Source organism: Somniosus microcephalus, unplaced genomic scaffold, assembly GCF_052327205.1.
Source record: "Somniosus microcephalus isolate GS21.2 unplaced genomic scaffold, FLI_Smic_1.0 scaffold74, whole genome shotgun sequence".
Taxonomy (NCBI): domain Eukaryota; kingdom Metazoa; phylum Chordata; class Chondrichthyes; order Squaliformes; family Somniosidae; genus Somniosus; species Somniosus microcephalus.
The window spans coordinates 358200-375602 of record NW_028225261.1 but is presented as its reverse complement, the minus strand read 5'-3'; the positions used below and the strand labels follow the sequence as shown (position 1 = coordinate 375602).

The 17403-nt window shown below is 48.2% G+C and overlaps 1 protein-coding gene across 1 annotated transcript in view; it reads left to right on the top strand.

The window, feature by feature from the left end:
- Positions 1–13231, top strand: part of LOC147083134 (uncharacterized) — a 274211-nt gene extending 260980 nt beyond the window's left edge. Inside the window, exon 2 of the mRNA XM_085980240.1 lies at positions 11925–13231. Coding sequence (XP_085836366.1) covers positions 12033–13070 — 1038 coding nt within the window. The 5' untranslated portion in view covers positions 11925–12032 and the 3' untranslated portion in view covers positions 13071–13231. The remainder of the gene's footprint in view (positions 1–11924) is intronic.
- The last annotated feature ends 4172 nt before the right edge of the window (positions 13232–17403 follow it).

The following is a 17403-nucleotide window of genomic DNA, read 5'->3' as shown; positions in this document are numbered from 1 at the left end:
TCCATACTTAAGAAAAGACATACTTGCTCTCGAGGCAGTACAAAGAAGGTTCACTCGGTTAATCCCGGGGATGAGGGGGTTGACATATGAGGAGAGGTTGAGTAGATTGGGACTCTACTCATTGGAGTTCAGAAGAATGAGAGGCGATCTTATCGAAACATATAAGATTGTGAAGGGGCTTGATCGGGTGGATGTGGTGAGGATGTTCCCTTGAGCAATAATCTTTTGTGTGGCACCTTGTCAAATGCCTTTTGGAAGTCTAAATACACTACGTCCACTGGTTCTCCTTTATCCACCCTGTATGTTACTTCCTCAAAGAACTCAAGCAAATTTGTCAAACATGACTTCCCCTTCATGAAACCATGCTGAGTTTGTCCTATTAAATTATGTTTATCCAAATGTCCCGTTACTGTCTCCTTAATAATGGACTGTAACATTTTACCAACCACAGATGTTAGGCTAACAGGTCTATAGTTTCCAGCCTTCTGCCGACTACCCTTTTTAAATAAGGGTGTTACATTAGCAGTTTTCCAATCTGTGGAAGCTACATCATTAAATAAATTTAAAACCGAAATAGACAGTTTCCTAGAAGTAAAGGGAATTAGGGGTTACGGGGAGCGGGCAGGATATCAGACATGAGGCTAGGTTCGGATCGGTCATGGCCCTGTGGGTGGCGGAGCGGGCCCAGGGGCCGTGTAGCCTGGTCCTGCTCCTACTTCTTGTGTTCTAATTCTGTGTTAGATTTCAGGAGATGGTTCTATTCACAGGGATTAGTGGAGACCTCGGGAACAGGCTGCCAACTAGGAGTCCTTCAAGAGTAAATTGGGCCTGTTCCTGGCTGGGGTGGAGATCACCTTTTACAGAAGGTAAGTACTGCAGGAAATACAGGGACAGAGTGATCTCCTGCACGAGTTTCGATCGCCTAGATGGGTCGGAGAGGAATTTCCCAGATTTTTTCTCCCAAATTGGCCATTGGGTTTTTTATCTGGTTTTTCGACACTCCCGGGAGATCACATGGGTTCGGGTGGGATGGAGAGTGAAAGTAGATTTGAGGTTAGGATCAGATTAGCCATGATCTTATTGAATGGCGGAGCAGGCTCGAGGGGCAGATTGGCCTACTCCTGCTCCTATTTCTTATGTTCTTATGTTTGACTCAGATACACACTGGTCCTGGTGATGGACTGGGGAGAAAGGTCAGAGAGAGTCCCATTGACTCAGATACACACTGGTCCTGGAGATGGACTGGGGAGAAAGGTCAGAGAGAGTCCCATTGACTCAGATACACACTGGTCCTGGAGATGGACTGGGGAGAAAGGTCAGAGAGAGTCCCATTGACTCAGATACACACTGGTCCTGGAGATGGACTGGGGAGAAAGGTCAGAGAGAGTCCCATTGACTCAGATACACACTGGTCCTGGAGATAGACTGGGGAGAAAGGTCAGAGAGAGTCCCATTGACTCAGATACACACTGGTCCTGGAGATGGACTGGGGAGAAAGGTCAGAGAGTCCCATTGACTCAGATACACACTGGTCCTGGAGATGGACCGGGGAGAAAGGTCAGAGAGAGTCCCATTGACTCAGATACACACTGGTCCTGGAGATGGACTGGGGAGAAAGGTCAGAGAGAGTCCCATTGACTCAGATACACACTGGTCCTGGAGATGGACTGGGGAGAAAGGTCAGAGAGAGTCCCATTGACTCAGATACACACTGGTCCTGGAGATGGACCGGGGAGAAAGGTCAGAGAGTCCCATTGACTCAGATACACACTGGTCCTGGAGATGGACTGGGGAGAAAGGTCAGAGTCCCATTGACTCAGATACACACTGGTCCTGGAGATGGACTGGGGAGAAAGGTCAGAGAGAGTCCCATTGACTCAGATACACACTGGTCCTGGAGATGGACTGGGGAGAAAGGTCAGAGAGTCCCATTGACTCAGATACACACTGGTCCTGGAGATGGACCGGGGAGAAAGGTCAGAGAGTCCCATTGACTCAGATACACACTGGTCCTGGAGATGGACTGGGGAGAAAGGTCAGAGAGTGGGCAGCACGGTGGCATAGTGGTTAGCACTGTTGCCTCACAGCGCCAGGGACCCGGGTTCGAATCCGGCCTCGGGTGACTGTCTGTGTGGAGTTTGCACATTCTCCCCGTGTTTGCGTGGGTTTTCTCCGGGTGCTCCGGTTTCCTCCCACAGTCCAAAGATGTGCGGGTTAGGTTGATTGGCTATGATAAAAAAAATTGACCCTTAGTGTTAGGGGGATTAAATACGTGGGGTTACGGGGATAGGGTGGGATATGTGTTGGTGTAGGAGTTACGGGGATCGGGTGGGATATGTGTCGGTGCAGGCTCGATGGGCCGAAATGCCCTCTATCTGCACTGTGGGGTTTCTGTGATTCTGAGAGAGTCCCATTGACTCAGATACACACTGGTCCTGGAGATGGACGCTCCCGCGCTTGCCCCCCCCGCGCTCACCCCCCGGCCCTCCCGCGCTCGCCCCCCGGCCCTCCCACGCTCGCCCTGATGGGGCTCTTCTCAAGTAAACCAAGCAGTGCAATAATACATCCCCAGAATCAAGGCCCTGCTCCTGGGGAAGGTGATCAGGCCCCAGGAGCTCTGAGATGAGGAGAAACTTCTTCACTCAGAGGGTGGTAGGTCTGTGGAATTTGCTGCCCCAGAGAGCTGTGGAAGCTACATCATTAAATAAATTTAAAACAGAAATAGACAGTTCCCTAGAAGCCAAGGGAATTAGGGGTTACGGGGAGTGGGCAGGAAATTGGACATGAGTCTAGGTTCGGATCGGTCATGGCCCTGTGGGTGGTGGAGTGGGCCCAGGGGCCGTGTAGCCTGGTCCTGCTCCTACTTCTTGTGTTCTAATTCTGTGTTAGATTTCAGGAGATGGTTCTATTCACAGGGATTAGTGGAGACCTCGGGAACAGGCTGCCAGCTAGGAGTCCTTCAAGAGTAAATTGGGCCTGTTCCTGGCTGGGGTGGAGATCACCTCTTACAGAAGGTAAGTACTGCAGGAAATACAGGGACAGAGTGATCTCCTGCACGAGTTTCGATCGGCTGGAGGGGTCGGAGAGGAATTTCCCAGATTTTTTCTCCCAAATTGGCCATTGGGTTTTTTATCTGGTTTTTCGCCTCTCCCGGGAGATCACATGGGTTCGGGTGGGAGGGAGAGTGAAACTAGATTTGAGGTTAGGATCAGGTCAGCCATGATCTTATTGAATGGCGGAGCAGGCTCGAGGGGCCGATTGGCCTACTCCTGCTCCTATTTCTTATGTTCTTATGTAACCAGTACAAGTGAAGCGACTCCTTCTCCCGGAGATTTATTAAGCGTGAATACTCCAAGAGTTGACCAAAAATCAGGTTAGTAATATTAATCAAGGAGTCAATTTCTGCTGTAAGGAGGGATGATACCTTAGCAGGTTCCTCTAATGAGGCCATATGGGTAGAACTTAAAAACAAAAAGGGGGCAAGCACTTTGCTGGGAGTGTACTATAGGCCCCCAAACAGTCAGGGGGAGATAGAGGAACAGATATGTAGGCTAATCTCAGAGAAGTGTAGAAATAATAGGGTAATAATTGTTGGGGATTTCAACTTCCCCAATATTAACTGGGATAGTCAGTGTGTGAAAGGCTTAGAGGGTGTGGAATTCTTAAAGTGCATCCAGGAGAGCTTTTTCAGCCAACATGTAGAAAGTCCTACAAGAGAGGGGGTGGTACTGGACCTAATTCGAGGGAATATAGCAGGGCAAGTGGTGGAAAGGTTAGTAGGAGAGCATTTTGGTTACAGTGACCATAATTCGGTGACAGTGACCATAATTCGGTGAGATTTAAAGTAGTTATGGAAAAGGACAAAGATGGACCGGAAATAAAGGTTCTAACTTGGGGGAAGGCCGATTTTAATATGATAAGGCAGGATCTGGCCAAAGTGGACTGGGATCAGTTACTTGTAGGAAAATCCACATCAGAGCAGTGGGAGTCTTTCAGAAAGGAAATAGAGAGAGTACAACGCCAACATGTTCCTGTAAAGGTCAAGGGTGGGACCAACAAGCCCAGGGAACCCTGGATGTCAAGGGACATACAAGAATGGTTTTGGAAAAAAAGGGAGGCTTTTGGCAGATACAAAGGACTAAAAACAGTGGAAGCCCTAGAGGAGTATAGAAAGTGCAGGGGGGTACTTAAAAAAGAAATTAAGAGAACGAAGAGGGGTCATGAAAAACACTGGCAGTCAAAGTAAAGGAAAATCCCAAGGTGTTTTATTAGTATTTTAAGGGCAAGAGGAAAACCAGGGAAAGAGTAGAGCCCATTAGGGACCAAAGTGGCAATCTGTGTGTAGAGCCAGAAGATGTAGGTGAGGTTTTAAATTAATATTTTGCATCTGTGTTCACTATGGAGAAGGACGATGCAGGCACAGAAATCAGGCAGGGGGATTGTGATATACTTGAACAAATTAGTATTGAGAGGGAGGAGGTACTAGTGGATTTAGCAGGTCCAGACGAGATGTATCCCAGCCTGCTGTGTGAGGCAAGGGAGGAGATTGCAGGGGCTCTGACACAAATTTTCAGAACCTCTCTGGCCACAGGGGAGGTGCCAGAGGACTGGAGAACAGCTAATGTAGTACCATTATTCAAGAAGGGTAATAGTAGGGATAAACCAGGGAATTACAGGCCAGTGAGCCTAACATCAGTGGTAGGGAAATTATTGGAAAAAATTCTGAGGGACAGAATTAGTCTCCACTTGGAGAGGCAAGGATTAATCAAGGATAGTCAGCATGGCTTTGTCAGGGGGAGATCATGTCTAACCAATTTGATTGAATATTTTGATGGGGGTGACTAGGTATGTGGATGAGGGCAGTCCAGTTGATGTAGTCTACATGGACTTCAGTAAGGCTTTTGACAAAGTCCCACATGGGAGACTGGTCAAGAAGGTAAGAGCCCATGGGATCCAGGGCAATTTGGCACATTGTATCCAAAATTGGCTTAGTGGCAGGAGGCAGAGGGTGATGGTCGAAGGTTGTTTTTGTGACTGGAAGCCTGTGTCCAGTGGTGTACCACAGGGTCTGGGTCCTTTGCTGTTTGTAGTGTACATTAATGATTTAGATATGAATGTAGGAGGTATGATCAGTAAGTTCGCAGATGACACGAAAATTGGTGGAGTGGTAAATAGCGAGGAGGGAAGCCTCAGGCTACAGGAGAATATAGACGGGTTGGTTGGATGGGCAGCACAGTGGCCAATGGAATTTAACCCTGAAAAGTGTGAGGTGATGCATTTTGGGAGGACTAACAAGGGAATACACAATGAATGGTTGGACCCTAGGAAGGACAGGGGATCAGAGGGACCTTGGTGTACATGTACATAGATCCCTGAGGGCAGCAGGACAGCTAGATAAGGTGGTTAAGAAGGCATATGGGATACTTATATTCTATGCCTCGGCTAATGAAGGCAAGAGCAGGGAGGTTATGATGGAGCTGTACAAAACGCTAGTTAGGCCACAGCTGGAATACTGTCTGCAGTTCTGGTTGCCACACTATAGGAAGGATGTGATTGCATTGGAGAGGGTGCAGAGGAGATTCACCAGGGTGTTACCTGGGCTGGAGCGCTTCAGCTATGAATAGAGACTGGACAGGCTGGGGTTGTTTTCCTTAGAGCAGAGAAGGCTGAGGGGGACCTGATTGAGGTGTACAAAATTATGAGGGGCATAGATAGGGTAGATAGTAAGGAACTTTTCCCCTTAGTAGAGGGGTCAATAACCAGGGGGCATAGTTTCAAGGTAAGGGGCAGGAGGTTTAGAGGGGATTTGAGGAAAAACTTTTTCACCCAGAGGGCGGTTGGAATCTGGAACTCACTGCCTGAAAGGGTGGTAGAGGCAGGAACCCTCACAACATTCAAGAAGCATACAAGGCTACGGACCAAGTGCTGGAAAATGGGATTAGAATAGACAGGGCTTGATGGCCGGCGTGGACACGATGGGCCGAAGGGCCGCTTTCTGTGCTGTATAAATCTATCACTCTATGGTAGCACTCTTGCCTCTGAGGCATAAGGTTGTGGGTTCAAGTCCCACTCCAGAGACTTGAGCACAAAAATTCAGGCTGACACTCCAGTGCAGTACTGAGGCACTGTCAGAGGTGGCGTCTTTCGGATGAGACATTAAACTGAGGCCCTGTCTGCTCTCTCAGGTGGATGTAAAAGATCCCATGACACTATTTTGAGAAAGAAAGACTTGCATTTATACAGTGCTTTCATGACCAGCAGACGTCTTGAAGTGCTTTACAGCCAATGAAGTACTTTTGAGGTGTAGTCACTGTTGTAATGTGGGAAAGAGCAGGGGAAATATCCCCAGTGTCCTAGCCAATGGTTATCCCTCAATCAATGTAACAAAAGGATAATAGCAAAATACTGCGGATGCTGGAAATCTGAAATAACAACAGGAAATGCTGGAAACATTCAGCAGGCCAGGCAACATCCGTAGAGAGAGAAACAGAGTTAACAAAAAGATAGATTATCTGGTCAATATCACATTGCTGTTTGTGGGAGCTTGCTGTGCGCTATTTGACTGCCACATTTCCTACATTACAACAGTGACTACACTTCAAAAGTACTTCATTGGCTGTAAAGCACTTTAGGACGTCCGGTGGTGGTGAAAGGCGCTATAGAAATGCAAGTCTTTCTTTCTTCACTGGTCTCACCAGCGACCTCTTCTGGCTGATGGTTGATTGACAGCCGAGAGTCCGCGCATGCGCACAGGGAGCGGCGGTTTGGACGGAGTCCAGCACAGCGACCCCTCCCGGTCACCAAGGGCAACAACCGCGCATGCCCAGAGGAGACCAACCCCCCTCCCCCACTCGGAGCTGCGCCTGCGCGGTCGGATCCTGCCGGACGGAGTCGGCGCGGGACATTCCGGGGAAAGTCCTTGGTGTCGGGTCCAGAGTCACGATCGGTGACGCAAAGTGAGTTTTCTCCACTCCGATTGGTTGGAGAATCGCGCGGGGTGGGAGGAGGGGTGGATCGGGAGAGAATAAAGAGAAATAGAAAAACCTGAGAGTCCGCGAGGCCCCGGACCAAGCAGCGTCAGTTGGACGGAGCACGTGATCTCCTCGGGGACATGTGACCCAGCCCAGGGCCTGATTAACGGGAGCTTCCGACCAATAGGGAGCGAGCGGGGCGGGGCTGGCGGATCGAGCCGGCGGCGGGTCCTCCAACCAATCGGGGAGCCCGAGGGGTGGGACTAGCGCCAGCTGATTGTCTGATCCGCAGGGCAGCGAGTTTCTCCAGTCCCTTGTTCAGGGCCCGGGGCCAGGGGAGGCTGTGGGCCTTTATTCCCCTCATTGGACACAAGGCTCTTTGGCTCACAACACACTGGCTCAGGTTTTAATAGAGACTTTTTAAATTCATCAATAAAAGCAGATAAACCTCGTGCTTCTGTGGAACAAACTTTCTAATATTTTATAGAATCATAAAATGGTTACAGCACAGAAGGAGGCCATTCAGCCCGTCGAGCCCGTGCCAGCTCTCTGCAAGACCACTTCAGCTAGTCCCACTCCCTGCCCTTTCCCCGTAACCCTGCACATTTCTTTACTTCAGGCACTTATCCAATTCCCTTTTGAAAGCTGTGATTGAATCTGCCTCCACCACCCTTTCAGGCAGTGCATTCCAGATCCTAACCACTCGCTGCATAAAAAAGTTTTTCCTCATGTCGCCTTTGGTTCTTCTGCCAATCACCTTAAACCTGTGTCCTCTGGTTCTCGACCCTTTCGCCAATGGGAACAGTTTCTACTCTGTCCAGACCCATCATGATTTTGAACACCTCTATCAAATCTCCTCTCTACCTTCTCTGCTGTAAGGAGAACCACCCCAGCTTCTCGAGTCTATCCACGTAACTGAAGTCCCTCGTCCCTTATCACTGGAACCACTCTTGTAAATCTTTTCTGCACCCTCTCTGAGGCCTTCACATCCTTCATAAAGTGCGGAGCCCAGAATTGGACACAATTCACCAGTTGAGGCTGAACCAGTGTTTTATAAAGGTTCATCATAATTTCCTTGCTTTTGTACTCTATGCCTCTATTTATGAAGCCCAGGATCCCGTAAGCTTTTTTAACCACTTTCTCAACCTGCCCTGCCACCTTCAATGATTGGTGCACACATACCCCCAGGTCTCTCTGTTCATGCACCCACTTTAGGATTGTACCCTTTAGTTTATATTGCCTCTCCTTGTTCTTCCTACCAAAATGTATCACTTTGCACTTTTCTGCGTTAAATTTAATCTGCCACATGTCCGCCCATTCCACCAGCCTGTCTATGTCTTATTGAAGTCTATCACTATCCTCCTCACTGTTCAATTTACTTCCAAGTTTTCTGTCATCTGCAAATTTTGAAATTGTGCCCTGTACACCCAAGTCTAAGTGTATATCAAGTAAAGCAGTGGTCCTAGTACCGATCCCTGGGGAACACCACTGTATACCTTCCTCCAGTCTGAAAAACAACCGTTCACCACTACTCTCTGTTTCCTGTCACTTTGCCAATTTTGTATCCATGTTGCCACTGTCCCTTTTATTCCATGGGCTTCAACTTTGCTGGCAAGCCTATTATGTTGTGGAGATGCCGGTGTTGGACTGGGGTGGACAAATGTAAGAAATCACACAACACCAGATTATAGTCCAACAGCTTTATTTGAAATCACAAGCTTTCGGAGCACTGCTCCTTCGTCAGGTGAAGTGGAGAGATGCATAAAAACACAGCTTATATAGTCAGAGAATAATATCAGATGTTTACAGGTAATCTTTCTAACTGCCATTTATCACACCTCGGCAGAGAGATAATCACAGCAATCAAAGGTGTAAATGGTGTCCAAACAGGTCAGTCAGGAAAACATTACATCAAAGAGCAATGAGGTGGGGTCACAAGGGGTCAAATGTTGCAGATGCTGGGGTCTGTATGAAAAACAAAAAAACAGACAAAAAACATTTTTTTTGCTGGAAATCACAGCAGGTCCGGCCGCATCTGTGTGGAGAGGCCGGACCTGCTGTGATTTCCAGCAAAAAAAATGTTTTTTGTCTGTTTTTTTGTTTTTCATACAGATCCCAGCATCTGCAACATTTGACCCCTTGCGACCCCACCTCATTGTTCTTTGATGTAATGTTTTCCTGACTGACCTGTTTGGACACCATTTACGCCTTTGATTGCTGTGATTATCTCTCTGCCGAGGTGTGATAAATGGCAGTTAGAAAGATTACTTGTAAACATCTGACGTTATTCTCTGACTATATAAGCTGTGTTTTTATGCATCTCTCCACTTCACCTGACGAAGGAGCAGTGCTCCGAAAGCTTGTGATTTCAAATAAAGCTGTTGGACTATAACCTGGTGTTGTGTGAAGCCAATTATGTGGCACTTGTCGAACGCCTTTTGGAAATCCATGTACACCACGTTAACCGCATTGCCCTCATCAACCCCATCTGTTACCTCATCAAAAACTCAATCAGAATCAGAGCGGCCGGGCCCGGCGGACGTGCGGCCAGGGCCCAGGCACCAGGAAACCCAGAGTGCAGCGCTTCCCCCATCCGAGCCGCCGCTTCCTGGTTTCTTCAGCCGGTTCCACCGAGTCCGAATCAGGAAAAGGACAGGAGCCAGGCTCCCAGAATGGCCCACGGCCCCGGGGAGCATGCGCACTCTCAGTGGGGAAATCAGCACGTTGGATAGAGCGGTTTCTGGGGCGCGGGGAATTGTGGGTGCTGCGGCCGCCATTAGTCAGCGGCTGTCGGGAAGAGTTTTATTGCAGGCTGACGGAAGGTAGGTCCCTGGCTGCATGTGTAGGTCTTTTTGTTGCTTCATTGTTGAGGATGTAACTAGTAAAATAGATAAGGGAGAACCAGTGGATGTTGTGTATTTGGACTTTCAGAAGGCTTTCGATAAGGTCCCGCATAAGAGATTAGCATGTAAAGTTAAGGCACATGGGATTGGGGGCAAGGTATTGACTTGGATAGAGAACTGGTTGGCAGACAGAAAGCAAAGAGTTGGAATAAATGGGTCTTTTTCCGAGTGGCAGGCAGTGACTCGTGGGATACCGCAGGGATTGGTCCTTGGACCCCAGCTATTCACAATATATATTTATGATCTAGATAAGTGAACTAGATGTAATATCTCCAAATTTGCAGACGACACAAAGCTGGGTGGGCGTGTGTGCTGTGAGGAGGATGCCGAGAAACTACAGGATGATTTGGACAGGTTGGGTGATTGGGCAGAAGCATAGCAGATGCAATATAACGTGGATAAATGTGAGGTTATCCACATTGGTGGCCAAAACAGGAAGGCAGGTTCTTATCTGAATGGCAATAGATTGGGAGAAGGGGAAGTGCAACGAGACCTGGGTGTCCTTGTGCACTTGTCGCTGAAGGTAAGCATGCAGGTGCAGTAGGTGGTTAAGAAGGCAAATGGTATCTTGGCCTTCATAGTGAGAGGGTTCGAGTACAGGAACAAGGATGTCTTGCTGCAGTTGTACAGGGCCTTGGTAAGACCACATCTTGAGTATTGTGTGCAGTTTTGGTCGCCTTATCTGAGGAAGGATGTTCTTGCCGTGGAAGGAGTTCAGCGAAGATTCACCAGGCTGATACCTGGGATGGGAGGAATGACGTATGAGGAGAGATTGGGACGATTGGGCTTGTACTCGCTGGAGTTTAGAAGAATGAGAGGGGATCTCATTGAAACTTATAAAATTCTGACAGGACTGGACAGACTAGATGCAGGAAGGATGTTCCCGATGGTCGGGGAGTCCAGAACCAGGGGTCACAGTCTAAGGATAAGGGGTAGGCCATTTAGGACAGAAATGAGGAGGAATTTCTTCACCCAAAGAGTGATGAACCTGTGGAATTCTCTACCACAGAAGGCAGTAGAGGCCAATACATTAAATATAGTCAAGAAGGAGTTGGATATATTTCTTAAGGCTAAATGGATCAAGGGGTATGGGGAGAAAGCAGGGACTGGGTACTGAATTTTGATGATCAGCCATGATCGCATTGCATGACGGAGCAGGCTAGAGGGGCCGAATGGCCTACTCCTGCTCCTATCTTCTATGTTTGTATGTTTCTATGCTTCAGTTTGAGATGGAGGAGAAGCTGCTGGGTTTAACCCTCAGTACTTCTGAGCCCAGGAGGACCCAACAATTTCCAATGTGAGACTGTCAAGGGAGGTGGATTCTAGGGGAGATCAGGTTGTTACACAGACACTGTCCGTACAATGTAAAAGAGTATTGTTTTAGGAACAAGTATTTCTGTAGAGGCTTTTAATCCAGTTTACATCTACAGATTTGTTTTAATTCATTCTTGGGATGTGGGCGTAGCTCGCAAGAGCAGCAAATATTGCCAATCCCCAGTTTCCCATTGAGAAGGGGGTGGTGAGTCACCTTCTTTAACTACTGCAGTCCGTGTGGTGAAGGTATTCCCACAATGTTGTTCGGTAAGGAGTTCCAGGATTATGACCCAGCAACGATGAATATATCTGAGTCAGGATGATGTGTGACTTGGAGGGAACTTGGATGTGATGGTGCTCCCATGCAACAGCTGCCCTTGTCCTTCTAGGTGGAGGTTGCGGGTTTTGGAGGTTCTATCAAAGTTCTGGTCGAGTTGCAGATGTATAAAGTTCCTTTCCTTCGCCCCCTCCCCCTCCCACTCCCACCTCTCTCTCTCTCTCTCTCCTCCCATAGAGGCCAGAGTCTTGTGTAGGCCCAGACCAGGTGGTGGATTCCCTTCCCTGAAGGACATCAGTGAACCAGTTGGGTTTTTACGACAATCCGGCAGCTTTCATGGTCACTTTTTTCTAGTGCCGGCCCCACAATTGACCAGATTCATTGAGCTCAATTTCACAACCTGCCTTTGCTTTCTTGTGGGTTGTCTCTCATGCTCCCTGTTTTAAATTAATTTTACAGGGCACTGGAAGGGGAAGATTTACAGACGGTAAGCTCAGACCAAACATCACATCAAGATCTGACAGAGTCACTCGACTCATCGGATCTGAATATCACCGGCCTCTGAACATGGAAGCAAAAAGCACCGTTCACAGCGGGGAGAAACCGTACACGTGTTCTGTGTGTGGACGAGGCTTCAGCCGATCTTCTGGCCTATCGAGACACAAGCGTATTCACACTGGGGATAGGCCGTTCACCTGCTCTGAATGTGGGAAGGGATTCACTGAGTCATCTGACCTTCAGACACACCAGCGTGTCCACACCGGGGAGAGGCCGTTCACTTGCTCTGAGTGTGGGAAGGGATACACTAATTCATCTCACCTACTGAGACACCAGCGTGTTCACACCGGGGAGAGGCCGTTCACCTGCTCTGAGTGTGAAAAGGGATTCACTAATTCATCTCACCTGCTGACACACCAGCGAGTTCACACTGGGGAGAGGCCGTTCACCTGCCCTGTGTGTGGGAAGGGATTCACTCTGTCATCCAAACTGCTGACACACCAGCGAGTTCACACTGGGGAGAGGCCATTCACCTGCCCTGTGTGTGGGAAGGGATTCACCGAGTCATCCAGCCTGCTGAATCACCAGCGAGTTCACACTGATGAGAGACCATTTAAATGCTCGGACTGTGGGAAGTGCTATAAAACTTCCTGGGATCTGACATACCATCAAAATGTTCACACTGTGGAGAGGCCGTTCAGGTGCTCTCACTGCGGGACTGGGTTCAGGCGGTCATCTGAGCTCACTGTACACCAGCGCACTCACACTGGGGAGAGGACGTTCACCTGCTCCGTGTGTGGGAAGGGATTCACTCAATCATCCGACCTGCTGAGACACCAGCGAGTTCACACTGGGGAGAGGCCGTTCACCTGCTCCGTGTGTGGGAAGGGATTCACTCGCTCATCCCACCTGCTAAGACACCAGCGAATTCACTCTGATGAGAGACCTTTTAAATGCTTGGACTGTGGGAAATGCTATAAAAGTTCCGGGGAACTGACATACCATCAAAGTGTTCACACTGTGGAGAAGCCGTTCACCTGCTCCGTGTGTGGGAAGGGATTCACTCGCTCATCCCACCTGCTGAGGCACCAGCGAGTTCACGTGTGACTGCAGGGGTTGGATTCTATTGTTTTTGCTGCTGTTAATCACATACAGGACTGAACCATGTTCATTCTGACAGTTGGGGTTTCTTTCTGCTGATGTTAATAACTCCTGTAACTGGGCTGGAGTTTAATATTCTGGATAGGTGTCAAATAAATCAGCTTTGCTTTAAACATATTGCTGTAGATTTTTGTCTTTCCCACCTGAGTGTTTAGCATCACCTGGCTGGAGCTCAGAAAGGACAAACTGGGGGAGGATCGTACGGTGGGAACAGAACTCCAGCCTGGACACAGTCCTTCAGGGCCACACTGAGAGGGGCAAACGGCACTTTGGTCTTTCTAATCTCTCTTCACTGACAGCAAAGTCCCCATGAGGGTTAATCTCGAGGCGTGTGAGAAATGTGTCCCAGCCACTCTTTGCCATGGTTCAGAGTTCCTAGGCACGGAACAGGAGGCTCCTTTATGAATGTAGCCCAGTGCTTTTAGTTTAATGGCCTTATTAACCTGTGTCGCTACTTTTAGTGATTTGTGTATCTGTATCCCTGGATCCCTCTGCTCCTCCAGCCCTTTTAGACTCTTAGGGGGAAAATTCGGTGATGCCCCCATTGGGTCGCTAACGTCGTTGGGGCTAATTTTAGCGCCCCAAAAATGTTAGCGCCCCTGCACATTAAATTCAGTGGTAGCACCCCAGGCAGGAGGCGGGGTGCTACTGGAAGCGCTCCCCTCCTTGAGGCGCTACCAGTGAATTTTACGGCGCTTCGTGTAACAGCGCCACGCCCGTCGGCACATAGCACCGGGTCACAGCAGACCTCCCTCCCTGATTAAAGGGGAGGGGCCTAGCACTGCGCACACCGGAGCCCTGCTGGAACACCAGGGAGTGGGGTGTCGGATCAAGAGGAGCGCCGGGCTGAGCGATCGCGGCCGACACCCCGAAGAAGAAAGGGGAAGGGGGCAGGTGCTGGCAGTCGGCCAAAATAAAAAGTTGCCGCCCGACACCTGCCCTTTAAGTGGCGTCGCCACGGCTGCAGGAATGACCCCTGACCCTGTCGGACATATCGTCCGGCGATAAGTCAGGGGTCGCATACCCAAGGTTGCAGCCAGGGTGCTGCGCATGGTGATGACGTCATTGCCGGCGGTGCAGTGCTGCGGGGCGCTACCAGCGACCGCCGCGGCTAACCTCCCACTGAATATTGCGGGAGGCACAAAGCAACCCAATTTCACCCCCTTGTCCGAGTAGTGTGTGGCTTCCTTATTCTTCCCACCAAAACACACCAACTCACACTGATCTATAGTGAAATTCATTAACACACCAACTCACACTGATCTACAGTGAAATTCATCAACACACCACCTCACACTGATCTATAGTGAAATATCTCCAAATTTGCAGACGACACAAAGCTGGGTGGGAGGGTAAGCTGCGAGGAGGATGTAGGGAAACTCCAGTACGATTTGGACAGGTTGGGTGATTGGGCAGAAACATGGCAAATGTGGATAAATGTGAGGTTATCCACTTTGGTGGCAAAAACAGGAAGGCAGATTATTATTTGAATGGCAATAGATTGGGAGAAGGGGAAGTGCAAAGAGACCTGGGTGTCCTTGTGCACCAGTCGCTGAAGGTAAGCATGCAGGTGCAGCAGGCGGTTAAGAAGGCAAATGGTATGTTGGCCTTTGTAGCAAGAGGGCTCGAGTACAGGAACAAGGATGTCTTGCTACAGTTGTACAGGGCCTTGGTGAGACAGCACCTTGAGTATTGTGTGCAGTTTTGGTCACCTTACCTGAGGAAAGACGTTCTTGCCATGGAGGGAGTGCAGCGAAGATTCACCAGGCTGATACCTGGGATGGCAGGAATGATGTATGAGGAGAGATTGGGTCGATTGGGCTTATACTCACTGGAGTTTAGAAGATTGAGAGGGGATCTCATCGAAACCTATAAAATTCTGTCAGGTCTGGACAGACTAGATGCAGGAAGGATGTTTCTGATGGCCGGGGAGTCCAGAACCAGGGGTCATAGTCTAAGAATAAGGGGTAAGCCATTTAGGACTGAAATGAGGAGGAATTTCTTCACCCAGAGAGTGGTGAATCTGTGGAATTATCTGCCACCGAGAGCGGTGGAGGCCAGTTCATTAAACTTATTCAAGAAAGAGTTGGATATATTTCTTGAGGCTAAAGGGATCAAGTGATATGGGGAAAAGGCAGGGACAGGGTACTGAATTTGGATGATCAGCCATGATCACATTGAATGGTGGAGCAGGCTTGAAGGGCCGAATGGCCTACTCCTGCTCCTATCTTCTATGTTTCTATGTAACACACCACCTCACACTGATCTATAGTGGAATTCATTAAAACACCACCTCACACTGATCTATAGTGAAATTCATTAACACACCACCTCACACTGATCTGTAATGAAATTCATTAACATACCACCTCACACTGATCTATAGTGAAATTCATTAACACACCACCTCACACTGATCTATAGTAAAATTCATTAACACACCACCTCACACTGATCTATAGTGAAATTCATTAACACACCACCTCACACTGATCTACAGTGAAATTCATTAACACACCACCTCACACAGATCTATAGTGAAATTCATTAACACACCACCTCACCCTGATCTATAGTGAAATTCATTAACACACCACCTCACACTGATCTATAGTGAAATTCATTAACACACCACCTCACACAGATCTATAGTGAAATTCATTAACACTCCACCTCACACTGATCTATAGTGACATTCATTAACACACCACCTCACACTGACCTACAGTGATATTCATTAACACACCACCTCACACTGATCTATAGTGAAATTCATTAACACACCACCTCACGTTGATCTACAGTGAAATTCATTGACACACCACCTCACACTGATCTACAGTGAAATTCATTAACACACCACCTCAAACTGATCTACAGTGAAGTTCATTAACACACCACCTCACACTGATCTACAGTGATATTCATTAACACACCACCTCACACTGATCTATAGTGAAATTCATTAACACACCACCTCACATTGATCTATAGTGAAATTCATTAACACACCACCTCACACGGATCTATAGTGAAATTCATTAACACACCACCTCACATTGACCTATGGTGACATTAGGGGGATAAATAGAATTCTTTGCAGCCGAGAGCGAGAGTCCTGAAGGCTGTGTTGCCTGCCCGGTGCCAGGGTTAAGGACATCTCCTCTGGGCTGGAGAGAAACTTGGAGTGGGAGGGCGAGGACCCAGTTTTCGTGGTCCATGTTGGTACCAACGACATAGATAGGACAAGGAAGGAGGTTCTGCTGAGGGAGTTTGAGCAGCTAGGGGACAAATTAAAAAGCAGAACCACAAGGGTAATAATCGCTGGATTACTACCTGAGCCACGTGCAAATTTGGCTAGGGTAAATAAAATTAGAGAGTTAAATGCGTGGCTCAAAGACTGGTGTGGGAGAAATGGGTTTGGCTTCCTGGGACACTGGCATCAGTACTGGGACAGGAGAGAGCTGTTCCATTGGGACGGACTTCACTTGGCCAGTGCTTGGACTAGAGTCCTGGCGAATCGAATAACTAGAGCTGTAGAGAGGGCTTTAAACTAATTAGTGGGGGGGAGGTTTTAAGAGGGCGAAAAATAAAAATGACAGCGGAGAAGGCAATAGAGCAAGGTAACAGTGGGGGAATTAAAAACCAGAGCGTGTCAGGAAGGGTCAGAATGTATAATGAAAAAGGTAAAGTAGTAAAAGAGGTGAAAGCAGGAATAAATTGTCAGAAAACATATTTGAAAGTTCTTTATCTGAATGCACGCAGCATTCGTAACAAAATTGACGAGTTGACAGTACAAATAACTACACATGGGTATGATCTGGTGGCCATTATGGAAACATGGCTGCAAGATAATCATGACTGGGAACTAAACATACAAGGGTATTTGACAATTAGGATGGACAGACATGAAGGAAAGGGAGGTGGGGTTGCTATGTTAATCAAGGATGGAATCACTGCAATAGTCAGAAATGATATTGGGTCAAAGGATCAGGATAGTGAAACAGTTTGGGTGGAGATAAGGAATAATAAGGGGAAAAAGTCACCAGTGGGCGTAGTCTATAGGCCTCCTAACAGTTGCAACTCTGTTGGTCGGAGTATAAATCAGGAAATAGTTGGGGCTTGTAATAAGGGAACAGCTATAATCATGGGGGATTTTAACTTTCATATTGACTGGACTAATCAAATTGGGCATGGCAGCCCTCAGGAAGAGTTCATAGAGTGTATTAGGGATGGGTTCCTTGAGCAGTATGTAACTGAACCAACCAGGGAGCAGGCA